Source organism: Hyposmocoma kahamanoa, unplaced genomic scaffold (genome assembly GCF_003589595.1).
Source record: "Hyposmocoma kahamanoa isolate Upper Pololo Valley unplaced genomic scaffold, ASM358959v1 176214, whole genome shotgun sequence".
Classification (NCBI taxonomy): Eukaryota; Metazoa; Arthropoda; class Insecta; order Lepidoptera; family Cosmopterigidae; genus Hyposmocoma; species Hyposmocoma kahamanoa.
The window spans coordinates 1-19,582 of NW_020653698.1; the positions used below are offsets into that span (position 1 = coordinate 1).

General features: G+C 36.7%; 1 protein-coding gene across 1 annotated transcript; it reads right to left on the reverse strand.

Annotated features, from left to right (window-relative positions):
* Positions 1 to 3,523: 3,523 nt before the first annotated feature.
* On the reverse strand, positions 3,524 to 19,271 carry LOC113225847 (fatty acid synthase-like). The gene is made up of 23 exons (XM_026458296.1): positions 19,044 to 19,271; positions 18,623 to 18,780; positions 18,288 to 18,545; positions 18,104 to 18,218; positions 17,723 to 17,971; positions 17,199 to 17,615; positions 16,975 to 17,124; positions 15,399 to 15,517; positions 15,057 to 15,207; positions 14,530 to 14,704; positions 14,097 to 14,209; positions 13,834 to 13,992; positions 13,465 to 13,637; positions 10,200 to 10,349; positions 9,922 to 10,134; positions 9,594 to 9,693; positions 7,897 to 8,053; positions 7,371 to 7,506; positions 6,786 to 6,933; positions 6,372 to 6,548; positions 5,834 to 5,936; positions 5,327 to 5,487; positions 3,524 to 4,063 (listed from the first exon to the last, which is right to left on the reverse strand). Exons 1-23 carry the CDS (start codon positions 19,176 to 19,178, stop codon positions 3,611 to 3,613), a joined length of 4,170 nt encoding a protein of 1,389 aa, XP_026314081.1. The 5' UTR covers positions 19,179 to 19,271; the 3' UTR covers positions 3,524 to 3,610.
* Between the last annotated feature and the right edge of the window lie 311 nt (positions 19,272 to 19,582).

Sequence of the window (19,582 nt, forward strand, 5' to 3'; positions counted from 1 at the left end):
GGGAACCCCTTCGGGGGGGAGGGTTGCACACCTATGTCGAGTGCGACAAGTGTGGTCGTGTACGTGACGGACGGGAGGTCGTAAAGCAACATTTTTTTAAATTTCATCATTTCATATTTTCTGACCTAATGATGTATTTTCTTATTAAGTATATGTTATATTTTATATAAAAAATAATTAAACAATAAATTGTTGGAAATTTTGGTTTTTATGCAGACATAAAACACGATTGTGCTTGTCAGTATGGAAATGACTAGATTTTGTTTTTTTTTTTACTTTTTTTTTGTTTTTAGGGATATTAACATGCGATTTGGTTGCACAAATCATCGGAAACGTTGACAAATCGGAGTTAGGTGAATATGACCTTGAACATTGAGAACAGGAGATAGAAAGTGATAGTGACTTTTCATTGTCTCGTTCTAGCTCCTCTATCAGCTCAGAAGAAATCGAACCTAAACCTGGATTTAAGCTCTCATATCGTCTCCATCTAGTCGTCGTGGTAGTCATCGCAGTTACGGTAGGAGGTCGACTATTCGCAGCCGTATATCTAATAAAGTCGTATCTGTATCCAGAAAATCGATTAGCGGACTCACCAGCCCAGACCAGCCCCATATTTTTCTACGTTACTTTTGATTATAGTGACCCTCCCTACCGACCCTGAAGATATGCGCACAGGAACCTTATAAGTTCAGGTTCTATCCCCAGATCCAGGTTGTCACACACCTCTGTCACTTGACTTCATTCAATTCTTCGAGAGGCTAGTGCCTCGGGTAGTCATTTCGCTTCAGGCCCTCAACTAGACCACCGGGGCAGAGAAACATGTCCTTCTCTACAGCTAACCACAACCCCCAGTAAGTCCATACCCAAGTCTGGATCCACCAGTCCACCGCCCGCAAAGGCGTATCACTGGCGGAGGAACCAGCCCAGACCAGGAAAGTGGTGATGAGGTAGATATAGGAGGCATACCTAAATAATGCCTATTCACTCTCACTTTGAAAAGGTCCAAGTTACGGCGTTCGGGGAATACATCCGGCAGGCCAGGAATTCCACTCTCTAGCTGCTCGCCATATAAATGTGGAAGTGTACATATAAAACATATAAAAGTGAAACGCTTTGTACGAATCCTGGTAGTATTTACAACATAGGGGTGGAGTCGTTGAATAGTCCCCCGATGATGGAAAGAGAAAGGCGACATCAATTTATGCAATTCCATCGCACACACTCCGTGTTATATTCTGTAGAATATCGCTAAGTAGGCAACTTTACGGCGTGTTCAAGGCTCTGCAACTTCGCCTCAACTAATTCCAAATCACCTATAAACCATTTATATTCAACTTTATTATAACCAAGCAGAATCACCTATTAAACGTTTAGAAGAAATTACTTTTTCTTTGTTTTTTGCTTAAAGTGCAGCACTGAGTTTTTGTTCTAAAAACGGTATACATAGTAATATTCGACACAGCTCGAAAACGCAAATAATTTATTCTGGCACTCGCCACTGTCGCGACACGCCCGCTTCGCTCTCTCGGCACATGCAAAAACTGAATGATTTTGAAAACCGGTTTTTTCGGTTATTAATCTTCGGTTACCCAGTTATTCGGTATTATTATTTACGGGTGAATTCCAGCTTCAAGGAGATCAATCAACTTCTCGAATTATAATAAATAACAAATCAACGACACCGCAAAAACCGCAACACTGCCCAAGAAGGAAATCGCGCACTTTACTCGTCCGTCCCTACCCAAAGGTTACTTGCGCCCATCTTGCGGACGCTGTCGCTGCACTGTAGTCAAGTACCCGAGTTCCTAGCATTTAGTGAGCGTTCATTTATCATTATTAATCACGATACCTTCCAGCTTAACTAGAAAAATACCTCCGTCAACGCACCTATTGAGTACAACAGCTAAATTTGGGGAAATTAGATAAATTACCGAGTTTATAACTTTAGTCGATATACCCCAAAAATCTTCAGTTTTTTTAACATGTATACATTTACAATCATCAATAATGTCTTTTAAATTAACATGGTGAAAATTAAATACACTGCCACAAACTTTAAGATTTTTCTTTAGGAGGTCAAAAGCATGAGATAAAGAGGAATTTGATGATTTTGTAATGTTCACAGCGATTTCCGAAAAGAACGATTAAAAAGCTTGGGCTACTTCATCTTTACATTTAACAAGTTTGACGTCTAATTCTAGAACTACATATATCTCTATCATGTTATTTAACCCTGCTTGACTTATTTATTATACTCTAAGTAGATTTAGATTTATTTTTCGATGGTATGATCTTATCGCTGTAAAACTTAACCTTAGCAGCTACACATACTTTTTAAAATATTTTTAACATATTCTATAAAACTGGAATTAGTATTACAAGTTTTCGATGTAAACACGGTATCAAATTCATTTTTAATGCAATTAAATATCGTGCTATATAAATTATTTGGAACCTCCGGTATATGAAGGAGGACATTTAAACTATTGTCGATATTCTTTTGAAATGTAATGATTAGTTCTGTGGTAATCGGTCTGCAGAGAAATTGGTCTAGACACTTTTGATATGTTTAGTTCACTGAGAAAATATGAATATCTACCTATAAGACAGACAAAAGATCATATTCAGTTCACTTCTTAAAGCATTAGACTTTATAATAAGAATAAAGTGCGGTTCAAACCAGCCAACTGACTGAGAAAAATGCAAAGCATAATAATAATAATCAACATTTATTTTGGAACCAGGATTGTTAGTAAATTATAAATATATATATATATGTATAAAACCCTGAAGTCTAAGGGTTAGTTACACAATACAAAAACAAATAAACATTCATAGTGCTTTGCGACGGGTATGCAGTCGCATCCAATGGGCGAACATCGGCTAAACCCATAGCGTGCGCACAACGCGCTCAGGATGTGATCGGGGCTGTCACGGGCGTAACGGGTTAATATGACAATTAAGCATGAAACACACAGAGAGCTAGTGCGGGACAGGCGCACGCGCCCGCCCTCGATATGTTGTCGCCCATATAAATACACGGAATTAAACTCGAACCGCGCCCGACTCGCACCCGCTTTTGTACCTTTCACGCTTTATAATTTCGGCTAATACCATCTTATAATTTTGCGGAGTTTCGTAATTTTTAGAGAAAACTTATGATAACTATAGCTTTCCAAGAGATTTTAATAATTCGGTCAAGTTTAATTATGACCAGTTTTTATGTGGTGAACAAACAGGCACAAAGACTATCTGAAATAGAATTTTTTATTTCTTGTTCTTTTTATCTCTTGTACTTCATGTTTCTCCTTTCAAACATTGTTTCCAAACTATATTCAGTCGGTATATTGAATATAACAAGGTCAATTCGGTAATTGACCATACTGTAGGTTTTGTTTCTGGAAAAGTCATCGGTTTATTCACCTATATCATTGCAATTTCTCTAATTTATTTTTACAAGAAATTAATACAATATCGAAAGACTTTGTTCAAACAAAAATACATTTATTGAAAAAAAGATTAACAGATTAAGAAATAGATGTGTGTATATATATCTAAATACATCATAACAACTAAACACAGAACTCAAATTGCATTCCGAGTTATAGAATTAACATTGGTTCATATCAAAGTCTTGAGAATCACAGAATAGAGCACCCATAACCTTGTGATTTTCGCATCGATTGGCTTTTCCGTAAGCTTCTTTGATGTTTTTATCGAAATAGGTGTTGATGATTGCCGGGATACGAAGATCGAGGGCGGCGTATGCTAGAGGTTCATGCAGCTCGTGAACTACGACTGGTTGTTTGGAGTACTGTTGGAGTAATGTTACTGGGGTGTCGCGAGGGTCTTCAAGTATCATCGATGGTGAGTGTAGGAGAATTACTCTAGAATTGAGCTGCCTCGGCTGTGGTTTGTACTGCAGTGCTAGCTTGATCCGCGTGTATGCAGACAAGATTAGCGTTTTCGCATACTGTGCTGAGTGAGGCACACGTCCGAGCAACAGTCGCATGCACACATCTATCTTCTCTTTAAATGTAGATACCTTTTCCAACTCTTGCAGCTAAACATGAGAAGTCATTATGTTTTACATTTTATGATTATTAAGAGTTGTGTTGGCAACTGGATGACAACAACCAATAATTTTAAACCTTTGTCAGTCGTTGTTATAGTCGTCACCAAATAAGAGGCCAAATTTGACAGCTAAAGAAGGCGATAGAATGCAACTTTGAATGCGATCAACGAAACAATAAACAAACAATTATTAGCATAATTGAGTTTTTTAAAAATACATACATTTTATTGAAACATTATATAATATGACAAAACATATTTGAAGTGCTGTTTTGCAAAGCAATACAATTTTGAGTTACACCGAAATGTTCTGAGAACAATTACGTCTTCAAGCTATTTTTTTTTTTTTTTAATAATAGTGATGTAAGCTTTAATCGCCGAATTTCACCGAGTCACTTCGATTTCTCGGAGAAAATACTTAAAAAATATATTACAAAAAATTACGAACATTATTTGAGATGTTTGTTGTTGACATTGACAACTTCTAACTTATTGCCAGCCGAATAATTGAAAATTTATGAACTCCTTGGTTTCTTGGTAATTTAAGCTTTTTATGTAGCTGTTTTATCGATGAACTTACTTATTTTCACTAAATTCTCGTAATAAACCATTTATGAATATTATAAAATCAAAATTAAAAGAATTGGATCCAATTCATCGGAATACGGGACAATTTTACTTAAATAAGAGGAATTGCTACAGAATTGCAAGGAATTCTGTAAATGAATTGCTTTTAACAGGCCCCCTGAACAATAATGTACCGAAAAATAATCTAAACAATCACAAACTCAAACTTAACATTTTGAATCGATTTCTCGTGAAAATCGTATAATGTGATTACCAATATGATTAGTCCATATCCCTATTCGCGTTACGATGGTAAGCGTCAAATTTGGCCTCTTATATGGTGACGACTATAATGTTGTTTTCTTGTGTGCTTCTTTACAACATTATGCCATCAGTTTCTATTTAAAAATATCATTTCAATACTTACCCGACTAATTAATGATTGTTTCACTTGCATGCAATAAACAATATTTGACTTAAATTGAATTGAAATATGCTAAATTCATTTGTATCTATCCACGATTGAGGAAATAATCTACAATACTGATTAGGTTTTTGTCAAAAGCACTTAAGTAGTTAAGTAGTACTTAAGCACCTAAGTAGTCTTTCGATTCAATTAAGTACAATATAATTTATTAAGGAAAAGGTGTACAATACGCTGTTGGATAAAGTATAGAGAAATCACCTCATCAAGGCCACAATCGTCACCCTTCATCAACACAAACATGTGCCTGATGACGGCGTTCTGCAGCTCCTCATCCGATTGGTACTCTCTTAGCTCGTGTTTGAGGGTCGCCTGGAACTCTTCGGGGGCGCCACCAACGCAAAACACGGTACCTTTAAGACCTGGAAAAATTTTGAAAATCTGCAATCAGTTTTCATTCTTGTGTACGATAAATAGTAAATACGTGGTTGTACAGTAAGTTATAAGTTACAGTCAGGTGATAATAAAATGTGAAACAAGATGATATAGCTGTCTATTCGTCAAAAACTTGAAAAGGTAAAGGAATTTCTGTAGAGTTGTCCCTACGATTTTAGTATGTCGCGTTGTTTTCTAGGCCCAATATTAATTATACATGCTTAAGAGGAATAAATAAGTGCTGTTAAGTTTAGCTTGAATTAAAATACCGAGTCAATAATTATAAATAATTATTATACATATACTAAGCACATGATTTGTTCGGAAACCTACCGCAGTCTTCCAAAATGGCGGCAATATCTAACACAGCCAGAACACCACTCTCGTAACCCACCAGGTAAAAGTTGTCTTGAATATTCACTTTGTCTCGGAGTAACTGCAAATGTCACAATGAATTGAATAAGTTATTCCTGGACTAGAACAATAGGATGATTCATAAGATAAATTTCAATTATAAAATTTATTCAGTCAATCTTAGCATAGTTATGGACAATTTGATCTACACTATCAGTCCTTCAATGCAAGTTAGAAGTACGTAATGTGCCATATTCAATAATAAAGCGTAAAATTCATTTTGGTGATATCATGCAATGTAATTGAAATTAGAAGGCGAGTGCATCAGAATGTCGGCAACGAGTAGAACGGTTCTGCAACCACGACATTAATTCAAGATTAAAAGAACTGAGATGAAAAGATCAGATCATTTTGTACATAGTACATACTGCTTAGGATCATAGGCAAAGCACATCGAATACCCTGGAAGGTCGATTTCGGTAGTCCTCGTAACAGAAAAGGCAAGTTATAGTTTTACCTGGGCATATTTATCAGCTGTCTGCTCCACTGTGTCATAAGGGTAGTCAAGGCTGGGCTGAAGCACCACCGCCCCTGTCTTGAATCGCTCGCACATCAAGCGGAAACGAGCATGATGCCCTTCTAAGCCTGGTACTATGCATACATATTGCTTCGTTACATCGAACTCTTCATAATCCTGTAACACATAATTTTATTGAGGTGCACAAAGGTGCAAAAAAAGAAAAAGCCCAATGAGAAACTTTGCCCTCACTTGGTGCTATTGAAAATCAAGGTTATTAGTGAAATGCTGGCAGCGTCATCAAACAGTATGTAGCTGATATATAAGCATTTGTCATTGTATGAGTAGTAACATCCTTCTTTAGATTCTCAAAATATAATTATTACTTTATAAATTAAACTTGTATTTTAATACCTGTGGCTCTGCTTCGGTAAGAGTCTGCAGCGCCACCAAGGGAACGGTATCCTTTAACTCATCGAAATATTCGTAGGAGTAAAAGGTGCCCAGGCCATGCAACTCCTTTCTTACTTCTTCCCCTAGGTACTTTTCGATGCTTCTTAGCCTTGCAAATCAAACATAAAGGTAACGGTAATAATATTAACATATTAAGAAAAATTCCTTCGATCCGGCTGGATTTCAACCAGCGCCTTCAGCATATCGTGTTTGACGCTCTCCAAATTGAGCCACGGAATGAATCTTACGAATTTTTCACGTGCTTGTTGCAGATCTTTGATTTTGGTTTTAAACGACTTTTTGCTGTTGTGCCACCTGTGAGAAGTCTATGAAAGTTTTGCTTCACTCAGTCAGGTACCTTTATAGCTACCAGCGAGTAACTAGAGGTGTTGCTTTAATAATGGTAATATTGAACTTATTGAAAATAATGATGATTTACTACCATGGAATATACTAATATTACACCAAATTATTTTCAGATTGTATTAAATGTTATATAATTATAACTGACATTCAACATTGAAACTAAAGCAGTATTGAACTCACTTAGCAGCTGTCAACGTGATTAAATCCTCAGCATCAACAGGGACATTGTGCATAGTTCGAAGGAACGTCTGAATGATTGGCGCTTTGGCAGGATTCACAAGATACGTCATTTCAGGATCGTCCGACAATTGTATACCTGTAATTCAAATGGAATCTAATTTTGTGTTATACAGATAATAAGTATAATAACTCCTACTCATAAAACAAACAATGAAAAATAGCACAAAATAAAACCCTTAAAATTGTAGAAATTTTGATCAACATATTTTTCACAAGTAACCCTTATGTATCACCATGAGACCATAAAACATATGGAACACACGTTTATATTCTTTTTTTATGACAATAAGCGACGGGACGCCTGTCCGTAGCAGTTGCACTCAGAGCTTTAAATCACAAAGGTCTGAGGGACACTACCACTGCGCCTATTACCCTGAGCCACAAGTTTATCAACTTGTGGCTCGAGTTCCTGTAATTTCACCTGCACCAAAAATTTTATATTCAATATTTTTTATTGAAATCTTACTAGCCAAGTCAGCTATTTGTTCAGTGACTGTCTTGGCCACTCGTCTCTGCGGGAAAGCAGCAACATCCACTTGAGCACTGCATACGGCAGCCTCAGTGGCGTCGATCAAACTACGCCATGTCAGCTTTCCGGACACTGCCTCGTCAGAATTGGAAAACTGAAAATTCATATACATTTAATAATTATTTTCATTAAAATGCCTAGGGTATTGGATAAAAAAATTGCTTCACTGACAGATTGTATGAGAAGGTAAAATAAACTTTATTTACGTTAAAGGTTCACAACCCCGTAGTTGAATGTATTAAAGTGGAGGTAAGAACAATGAATACACAAGACCAGATTAGGTTTGACAATATAGTTTCTTTCACAAGTTTCACAATGTAGAAAAGTGCGAAGCCAACCGCAGAAATACAATGAGAGAATATGACAATATGTCGTAAAGAAGGCGCAAAAGTAAGTACGGTTAAATTTAATATTTCAATAGAAATAATACAATAATAAGGAATAATATAAAATATATAGTAAAAGATTATAAATACGAAAACTTATCGAAACATTTTTGTAGTGACTGCTGCGGTTCTTTTAAAACCAATTTTAAAATATTATGGTACAAAGTTTCTGTATAGACAAATAGTCCAAATTCAACTACATTAGTGTAGTGTAAAACTCTCAGACGTCGAAACCGCTAGATTGGTTTACTTCAGCTACTTTCACAGTCTAATGACATACGGCATTTTGCTTTGGGGTAATGCCGCCGATATCAATAGAATCTTTGTCCTGCAGAAATGTGCAGTTAGGGCAATTTACAATCTGGGCCCCAAAGTATCTTTGAGAGATAAGTTTATGGAAATTAACATTCTTACACTAGCCTCACAGTACATTTATGAAAATGTAATTTATGTTAAAAGGAATAGTAATTTATTTATGAAAAATAGTGACAGACGTAACATTAATACGAGGAATAGAAATAAACTAGCTTTTCTTGATAGTCGTCTTCACAAAGTCAAAAAATCATTTAAGGGGCAATGTATACGCTTCTATAACAAGATTCCGGTTTATATACAAAATTTGCCTTTCACGAGGTTTAAAACTATAGTGAAACAAAAACTTTATACTAAAGGTTATTATACAACTTCTGCGTACTTGGATGACAAAAATCCGTGGTAGTAACCCGTTTAGCTCATGGAGGTAGTCTCGATCTCTGATGTTTCAAATAAAAAAAAAAATATTGTAAATGTTATTTACAAAGAGCAACCCCTAGAGTTTCTTGCTCATTCTTCTCAGGGGAATCTGCCTTACGAATGAGCGGTAGAGTTTAACTATTGTGACGATTTCAAGTGTAATAATGCTTACCTATGAAATAAAGATTATTTAGAATTTGAATTTAAATGACAGGCGAATGAAAATACACACTTACACACAACTTTTAAATAAAAAATTATAAACGCTGCGCCCTTTTCATCGAATATTTTAAATGTTTGGCCATTTTCACGTGGTTTGGTTCCGTCTTTTTCTAAAACTACAAAATTTAATGGAAAACTAACAAACTGGGACCCTATACATTTTTAGACTGTCTCTACTAAATGTCATTATTTGATATCCAAAATATGATGAAATTTCATTGTACCCACAGAGGTGGCAGTAAAATCGGCATAAAGTCCATTGAATGCCAGTCATTAATTGATATGCTTACTTACCGCATGTAAGTCAACTGTTGTAGCAGGTAAACAAAGACGAGATCTCTCCAGACACGTCTTCCTTCCGATGTTACTCCCTGAGTTGATTACTGCGAAGTACCTAAGAACAAAATTCTAATTTTGGATTTTTTTACATCAGCATATTTCAGCATCACGTCTTGCATCACTACCCTATTAAAATATTCTACAATTATTCCACGTGATTAAAATTTGTTATACCTACCTCTTAACGTATTTTATTTCGTACATTGCATAACTACATTTTGTATTTGTTTAATTTTGTTTTAATTCATACTTCGATTCTTACCTTACCGTAATTTAATCTCACCTTAACGATGGGCACAGTTTCCTTGACGCCAAGTCCAAATTTGTCAACGTTGATAAATTGTCAACTACTTTATTTCCATGACAATTGTTCACGGTCATAAATATGCCCTCAACTGGTCCAATGTGATTGCTTACATTCAAAAGATTCGTCACGCCCTTCATGTCTAAATCTACAGAAACGATCTTCACGTTGACACCATTATTTTCCCATGAACTAAAATAAAATTAAGATGTAAAAATTAGATCATTAATAAATCGTCACATTCGAAAAGATCATACCGAATCTTTTGTCGAAGATAACCAGAGGATCCGCAGACGTGTAATAACAATTTCTTCGCTCCACGACGAACCAAACGGTCAGATAATTGGATGCCAACGATTTCGTCGGCACAAACCACCACGTGCGATAGTGCTGGCGAACAGGTGATCCTGTAAATAAAAAGAATAACATATATTTTTGTTTAAAAACGACTATAAAAATAATAAAACATTTTAAAACACAGCGATTAAGGCGATTCACCGGAGAAGAAGCGGAAAAACTGTTGTGCTAGATCAAACGGCTTAAGTATTTACTAATAAATAACTATCTTACAAAATATAAGATACACCTGTAGTGTTCGCTCTTACAAGTAATAGCGTATTGGTATTTGGGTCGCCTACGCACCAATACGTGCCTCCGGGTTGGCGGTCGAACACTGACAGACCCCTTCTACACCCACACATGTGACGTATGCACTCGAGACAATCGACATGCACTACATCCCTTCCTTATTATAAATTATTTTATTTTACTATTGACTATACTAAATTCTATGCATTTTTTAAGCTTACATAGTTTGTTCATGTATTTCTTGTAAAGTACCCATTTTGTTACAAACCGTTTGTATGATATTACTTCACTTTATGAATTTACTATATTTACTCAACTTGAATATATTTTTCGTAAACCTACTTGACTGGCAGTGCTGTGCGTGTTTCACGATGTGTGCACTCCCTATACTCCCTTTTCGTCCATTTTTTTTCTTCTCAGGTCGCAGGGTTATAGGTTTCCTGTACTATCTATTTTCATATATATAGTAATTTTATGGTTCAGGCTAGGCTGTTATAGTCTTCGCTTACCTCTTTCCTGTATACACAGCTACCTACAACTACAACACAAGACCCTACATTTTACGACACATAGATGTACAGAGTGTCAAATAGTAGCAGTAGTTAGTTGGCTAACAGTAGTTTCACATTTTACTAACATTCAATTCAAGTTGACTGTACCATGGGATCAAGCCTTATTCTTCTTATGTTTATTTATCACATATTTGTTTGAAAATGCAAAAGGCACATCCGATTAAAACGGACTCTTGTAACGTGGTGTATTTCACTGCATTTTAAGCCGTCAAAGTAAAAAGCCCTTCTCTCCGATGCGCGACTCCGATTAACTGAATACATTCAAACGACAACAGCGCCACTCGTTCCGCGTCTTTATCTGACTTGACAAAATACTTGACTTGAGTAACTTGAGCTGTGAAAACAAGCGGCGACGTGACATTCCTAAACAAACAAACAATCGAACACACCTCGGGGTTGATGCGACACTTTCAAGATCAGCTACCAAATCTGATTCGCAAATAGCGAGTAAATTATGTCTTTGGTAATTTGCAAACAACACGTAATAAACATGCACGCCTATGGATTCCATTGGGGTAGGGAGAGACCATCGACCGTCACGCCACACGATCCTAAGAAACCTCCTACGCCTCATTTACTTTCATCTTTCAATTCACACAAGCCTTCCTATTTATTCTTCTCACTCCAGGCTCGTACTCGCATGGATTGCGTAGTAACGTAGGTCAAAATTTTATCGTGTAATGTACATTATGAAAACAATAAATTAAACTTTGCCACACTATGTTGAGGTGATAACTGTCTTCGACAATGCCAGGACTGATAAGTCATAATAGTCACATACTCGTGTGTTTTAATAATAAAGCGCGAGTATTATTAGTAACTGCGTACATTATGGTTCGGCTGTTCTGACCACAAATGATAGGGAATTGTGAAAGAGTTACTTACACAAAATAATTTATTGATGATGAATACACCAAAACACGAACAAAAGTAAAGACATAATTCTCAGTTTTCCAACTGAAATCGAAGCATGGGTTTTAGTTACTTCATTTCATTTCGTTTCATCAGAGTACATCTAATTGACTCTAACTCTCAGATCAGTGAAAATAGAGAACCTGAACAAGAGTCAACGTAGACCATGAAATTATCGTGAAAATTATCATTGTCGTGATCGTCAAAATTTACAGTAACAAGATGTTCAAGTCCTTATTATAACATGATGATATCTTTGTAGTTGTTGACGAGACGCGACCAGACAATTTAGCAGCTCACCAGACAACAGGCTCAAATACGCAATACCAAACTGGTACGTAGACGATTGATTCACTTACTTCAACACTTTGTTTTTTCAACACGTAAAAATAATAATGTCTGGATGTACCCGCAAATAAATAATTTTTATTAATTAGTACTTCAAGTGATTTGAATATAAAATATCTTTATATAAAATGTTCTGATTATTGAGGGAATCTCGCAAACTGGAGCATCCTTTCCTGCACCCAATGCCAAAACCATTCTTGATCAGAATGTCCGATCAGTTTATTTAGCTAATAGTCTAATATTGTCGTCATTTACCCAGCCACGATGATGGATTCAAGATGGCGTTATATTTAAATTTCCTTTCAATCGAAATATGTTAATTGTTGATCAAAGTTGCGTGGTCACACAAATTTAACAACGCAGTAGGAGATTTTCGTGACAGTCAGGATGGCTGTTTGCCTTAAATAATTTTTATTAATTAGTACTTCAAGTGATTTGAATTAAAATATCTTTATATAAAATTGTCTCATTGTTGAGGGAATCTCGCAAACTGGAGCATCCTTTCCTGCACCCAATGTACCATTCTTGGTCAGAATATCCGATCAGTTTATTTTAGCTAGTAGTCTAATATTGTCGTCATTTACCCAGCCACATTGCAACATATACACGCTTACTACAAAAAACCATATATTCAAGATGGCGTTATATTTAAATTTCCTTTGAATCGAAATATGTTCATTCTTGATCAAAGTTGGGTGGTCACACAAAATATTTTTTTTACATGGAAATATTTCTCTTTTAGTGAATCTACAGACAACTAACGCTTTGTAGTTATTATTAAATTCACATTTTTTCCAAAATTTGAAAATCGCCTAGCGATTTAACGACGCGCCGTGCCGCCCGCTGCCCCATCAGTGGCCATCAGGCGCTTGTCGAAGTCGGATCTGTGTGTAATTTTCTCTGTCTGTTCTTATTTTATTCATATTAATTTTCAGCGCGCGGTCCTCCACACCTCACCACCTAAAATGTAGGCTCGCGTTGACATACCTCGCTTTGGTAATACGAAGGCAGTCCGTTCTGACCGATGTTTCCTAAATGCTGTTCTAGGAATGAAATTAGTTCGGAAGGGAAAAAGGGAAAAGTTCGGAATAGCAATTCTTACCTTGGCTGAGAGGCTGGCACTTTCTGGTGCATTCGCAGTACTACTCGGCCACGATGAGCCGATGAAGCCAATAGATTCAACGCACGTGGAATATCAACTGCGTCGTAGATAACTCGCGACAGAGGACGCACAAAACCACGGGCGATACCTTCGCTCATCAAAGTTTGAATCGCCTGAATAAACAAAAACGTCCTTTTAATACGCACATTGTTTTGGTTTCTTTTGACTGTAAGATATTTAAAGACCAAATAAGCGCGAATTGCTTTACAAACTATAGAAAAAAAAGAGAAGTAGAGAAAGGGTTGGACATAGTATTAGTATTGGTATACTTGTCAATATTTCAATATTATAACATCCTTCGTTGCCTACTTTGATAGCCTCAGGATCGTCGAAAACGTTGTTGAAATTAATGCGGGCGTAATTTCGTTCACGAGATAGATAGTTCATCTTGAAAATAAAATTTTCTTGGCTGTTACTCTGATCGACATCGCACACGAAACCAGAATGCTTGCATACTTTGCAGTACATCTGGAAAATATCACATGTTATTTAGCAAGAAATAACAACACAACAAATAACAAATTAGTCCCACACAGGTCTTCTTGAGCTGTAGAATTGCAAAATATCCTTACCTCTTTAAGTTCCCCTTTAGCTGCTGTGACAACAGCAGAACACCCCTTTCCATTGGTCTGAAACATGACCATATCTGAGAATGAAGGGTCACGGGAATTGAAAATGTGATCCTCTGAAACAAATATCAGATAATGGACACTAGGAATGGATTCTTAAATTAAGAAGTTTCAGACTATAAGTACAAGTACTGTAATAAATAAATAATACTTATGTTTTGACCATTATGCTTCGCGTCACCATGCACTACGAGTACATAAACTGTATTCTCAACGCCAAAGAATGCGATCTCAATGTGATGATGAATTTCTAATATCCAAAATTCTATTAAGTATCGAAAATGTCTAACGGTTTCAAAATAATTTCTGTCGCACTCCAAAATATTTAATAGTTTTTTATTTGATCCAACTTCTATGAAACTTATAATTGTTTTACCTTTCAGTTGCGGAAAAAGTCTAGTCAAAAAACGCTTCTTCGATATGTCGCTCACTGTAGTAAATACTTCGCTGCCCGCCGAGAGCGCGATTGAGATCAGGGCTTGTCCCAATGCACCAGCTCCTCCGTGAATTAATATGGAATGCATATGTCCAATAAAGTCCATTTTCAGGCGCTACGAATTTAAAAACATCGACACTCAGTTGTGTCGCGGATATTTCACATCAAACCGCAATAATCTGCAGTAATTTAAATTTTGCTACGGGCACAGAGTTGCCAGGTGAGATGGCAATTTGTATAAAGTATGTGTTATGTGATAAATAAATATTGACTTTCATCCACTACACAAAGACAATTAATTACCCTTTTGGACTTATCCCTTAGTCGCGTTCCACCAAGGAAAGATATAAATTAGCAGTGGTGGTAGTTATCAAAAACCACGCAGTAAAGTGACACATTATACTGCTGTTAATACGATATAAGTATGCTTTGATGACAAATAGAAGAAAGAAACTCAGTATACTAACAAGGATATAGTAAGCGTGAGCGAAAGCAGAGGGTACGGTGACAGCGTCTTCGAGGGTCCAGTGTTTAGGGACAGGCCACACCAGTTCGGGGATTGCTAACACCGTAGTGCTTGCTGCACCTCTAGGTAGCAAACCCATCACTCGCTCGCCACTGTAACGAGAAAACGATGACATTTGCACAATGTTTTGGAAATAAAGCGGATTAATTGTTGAGAAATAAATATTAATGTATAAATTAAGTACATTTACTGTATACTATGGTTCATTTTAGTTTGCATTGCTTGACACTCGGAATGGTAATAAAATAAGTACTTGAAGTTCAAATTTTTTAAATTAATTTACCTCTCAGTCACTCCACTGAAGTCCATTCCGTAGCAATTGCTGTTAAGATGATCAGTTGTGACTGACACCACACCGGTTGCTTTTTGCATGTCCAAATTGCTCAACGCTGCGTAATGAACCTGTAGATAAAAAATATTATCTTTTTATGATACCGAGTGACAGGACGAACAAGCCATGCACCTGGGAGTAAGCGACATGCCTGTCCATAATAGTTGCAGTGCCACACAGAGCTTTAAATCGCAGAGATCTGAGGGACATTGTCACTACGCTCGTCACTCTGTTCACCAGCACCCTCACCCTTCAAAACCGATATGCAGTAAATCTCACATTACTGCTTGGCGGCAGAAATATGTAAGATGGCAGTACTTCGACACACTCATTCACACACAAGGAGCGCTACTGGTGCTGGTGAAATTACAGGCAAATGGGACTTGTCAACATATATCTCAGGGTGACTGGCGTAGTGGTTGAGCCTCTCAGGTCTTACCGATTTAAAGTTCTGTGTGGCACTGCGACTGCTATGGACGAGCGTATAGCTTACCATCCGCGGTCCCGCAACCGCGGCGGGCGCGGGTGAAAACCGCTCCATGAGTTCTTAACCTAACAGTACTGTAGTACCGTGGACAGAAACATCGAGTATGTAACCAGAAATAGAGACGAAATGTCATCTAATTTGTTTGAAAACTATTCTGCCATATCATTACTGTGACAACTGCGCTCCGATTGGCCAGCCCGAGTTCGAAACAATTGACGGTGTTCGTCAATTGTTTCACTTCAAATCGACCGATTAACTTGAGCTTTGCTATAATGGACGAAATTTGCAAAATTACATATTTCACATTTAACTACCGATGAAATGTGATTCCGTTTGTTTTGTAATTAGATGTTTTGCAGATTTTCCCACACTACCGAATAGTACAGCACGGCATTGTTAGAGATATTATCTTTATTACAATAAATACAGAATATTTTTTGGAATATACGAAGACGTACACACAGCTCAGTAGTTGGCCTGTCTATATTTCAGTGTATAATATAATAAATAAAGGTTGTAATCATACACACTCACGCACGCACGCAATCACGTACGCAAGCACCCATCTACGCCACACTCACGCACGCACGTGCGCGCGCACACTCACACACACGTTACGCACACACTCGCGGATACGCACATCCGTTTTTCGCTTGCTGTGCTTTATTTTGTAATTTGCATGTATTTTAATGATGTTACGTTCCTTATACACTTAGAGGGAGTGAGTCTAAACGCCCAGACACACGAGGAGAAAGTTTTCGCGCGGCCGACAGACTCCGCTCTTCGACCACGCGGGGTGTACGCGATGAAATTCGTGTCGTATATACGCATAAATAATGGACTGTAAAACTGGTCTCCGACCGAGTACAGACTCACTCTAAGGAACTTGTTATTTTACATGAAATGTAAGTACTAGAACCTTTTTGAGATAAATAAAGCATACTGTATTGTATTGTATTTATACTGTAATTTTCACTTTTAGTGTTACATAATTAATATTAGTATTAATAATCATTGAAATTTAAAATTGAAATGACGTACCACAACTTTCAATTTAGAATTTTCAACATCTGAGGTTTCCATCCAAAACATAGAGTTAATATCACCGACTTGACCGCTTCGAAGTACCATTCTATTTTCCACTGCTTTTACTTCAGGGCATGGCAAATAATACTCCCCACCCCAAACACCCTAATGAAACAGAAAAACAGATTTAACGTGGACCACAAGATCAATGTTCGCATAAAACCAGTGGAAATACTCACATTACACAATACACTAAACGCCAGATTTGTATCAGGTAATTGTTCCATATTATCTCCGTCGGTTACAGAAACCAGGTAAATGGGCTGATCTGTTTCTTTTCTCCATTGTTTTACAACGGTTTTCAATCCCGGTACAGAGGGGTACGGAGACAAAATTACGAGCTTCTTACGACACGAAAGAGATAATCTGGTATTTGCCAGGTAATCTAAGTCAATAGCTGTACGGACAGTTATAACAGCAGACTCGGAAGTCACGTGTATGGGTCTCCATTTCAAAAGTTCTAGTTTTGTATGATTTATGCTGTGTGAAGACAGAACACTGTAAAGAGCTGATGGTCGTACGCGATCATTGACAGTCTCTTCTCGGTTCACGATGAAAGAGTCTCGTTTCAATACACGGTATAACATTTGGCACATCTGTAATCACCGTACAATATGTATAAGCTGTCATATTTTATTATTCAAAATGCATAGAACTTCATTGCTGATACATATACAAAATTAATATTATTATAAAAGCTTACGTATTCATCCAACGATAGATTCTGAACCAGGACCAAATCAGTTTCAGAAAGAAAATTTTTGTCCAGTATTAACAACTTATCGACACTCATTTCGCTATAGTTAAAGCTTATTCCAGCAATGCTATGGAGGCCAACTTTTAGGTCGCAAAACATATCCTTCGTTTGATTTGTAATGCCCACAATACTAATAGAGTCCTTATTAACATTTTCGGATACTATTTGCAAGTAAACTTTCCAGGTGGCAGCAGTCTGAAAGTATAAAGAGATAACTTTGACATTAAAAATCTTCTAACGTCATTCGATGAAAAAATACCGTATATTGACCGTATATTGTCATATGTACATTTAATATGTTTCAAGAACATATTTGATTATACTTACATCGATATTAGCATCAAAGTGGGGAACAAATTTTACGATCTTCAGATTGGCTGAAATTTCATCTGTAATCGATGTTTCTTGGTACCTAATACTTTCTAATAAAATACCACCGCATCTGGAATTTATAACTTTCTATAAAAAGATGAACTAAACAAAACTTTTAGTGTATATTTAAGAAAGTTACCTCATGTAATCATATTCCTCGAAAACTTGAGCTAGTAGCAATTTTTTATCGTGTTCCTTTATTATATTGTCGTCTGTCATCCTATTATTGTCGATCACAATCCTCCTAATTTTATTGGGTGTAGAGAAAGAAGAGTGCGATTGCCTCAAATTATCCAACTGTAGCATTCCATCCAATAAAGTTACCCAGTTGTTTTTCCAGATTATTTGAGCTTCAGTAAACGACGAGTTTGCTTTGTGAATAGAGCGGAATTCACCTCTGAAAAGGTCATTTGTTTAAAAAAAATACATGATATTTTACAAAAATATATAGTACGTACATTTGTATTATCTTACTCATATTGGTAATCCCTCTCGTGAAAGAGTTGATACACGTCGTCAGACACAAGGTCCATCGTTTCTTTTGACTCAAATGCGCTTCGGAAATGTCCCATATTTTGACGAAAAGCATTGGCGATAAAGCCCGACGCTACAAGCCCCATTTCATTCTGTACCTGAAATTATAGACGTAAATGGCCTTGCAAATCTGTACTTTAAAAGACAGACTGAAACAAACGTTATAAAAATCTCGAGCCAACTGCTATATTTGACGATTTCAGCTGTATCTCTATTATTTTTCCAGATGCTGTCGCTTTGTCATTCGCGTCTACAGGTTATTCATTTACACTCAAGCAAATCAAAGTCGTTTCTCGAGATCGCCAAGATATGGTATTCGTTAACAAAGGATTTACACTGTTGTGACAGTGCTAATGTTTACCTCAAATTTGCCACTGCCGCGGAAATAAACGACGCGCAAGCGCGTCCCTTGCTTGATATGCAGCGGCGGCTGCACAAACAGGCACACATCGCGGAGTTCAACCTGTAACTGTCGCTGTGGTGAGCCCTGAATCATTGCATACGTGTCCCATACCGCTTCTATTGCTGCCGCAAACGGTAACAGTATCTTGCCTGGAAAATATCAATTTATATTATTGTAGCATTATCACTGACATAAAACTTTTCATTTTCACGCGTTCTTTTGTTGTTTATACAAAGTGTAACAGAAAGGTGTAGTCCATTATAAGTAACCAAAATGCAAAATTTCAGTTAAAAATTAATTACTACGAACTTGACATAAATTGAGTTAAATTTTAAATTAGTGAATTTCTACATCATTTATTTTATGACACATCACTATTGGAAACCTCACACATTTTTAATTTCATTCTTAAAAAAAAATAATTTATGGACATGACAACTATCATAACTTCTTCATTCATTTCCTTTCCCGAAAACTAAATTATATCAATTTACGGT

Excerpts from the sequence above, each read along its gene's own strand:
- LOC113225847 (XM_026458296.1), bottom strand. The coding sequence starts at position 19,178 with ATGATTCAGGGCTCACCACAGCGACAGTTACAGGTTGAACTCCGCGAT. Across the intron at positions 18,219-18,287 it reads GAGGAATATGATTACATGAG|ATGCGGTGGTATTTTATTAG; the intron begins GTAACTTTCTTA and ends TATAAATTCCAG. Across the intron at positions 17,972-18,103 it reads ACTTTGATGCTAATATCGAT|ACTGCTGCCACCTGGAAAGT; the intron begins GTAAGTATAATC and ends TTATACTTTCAG.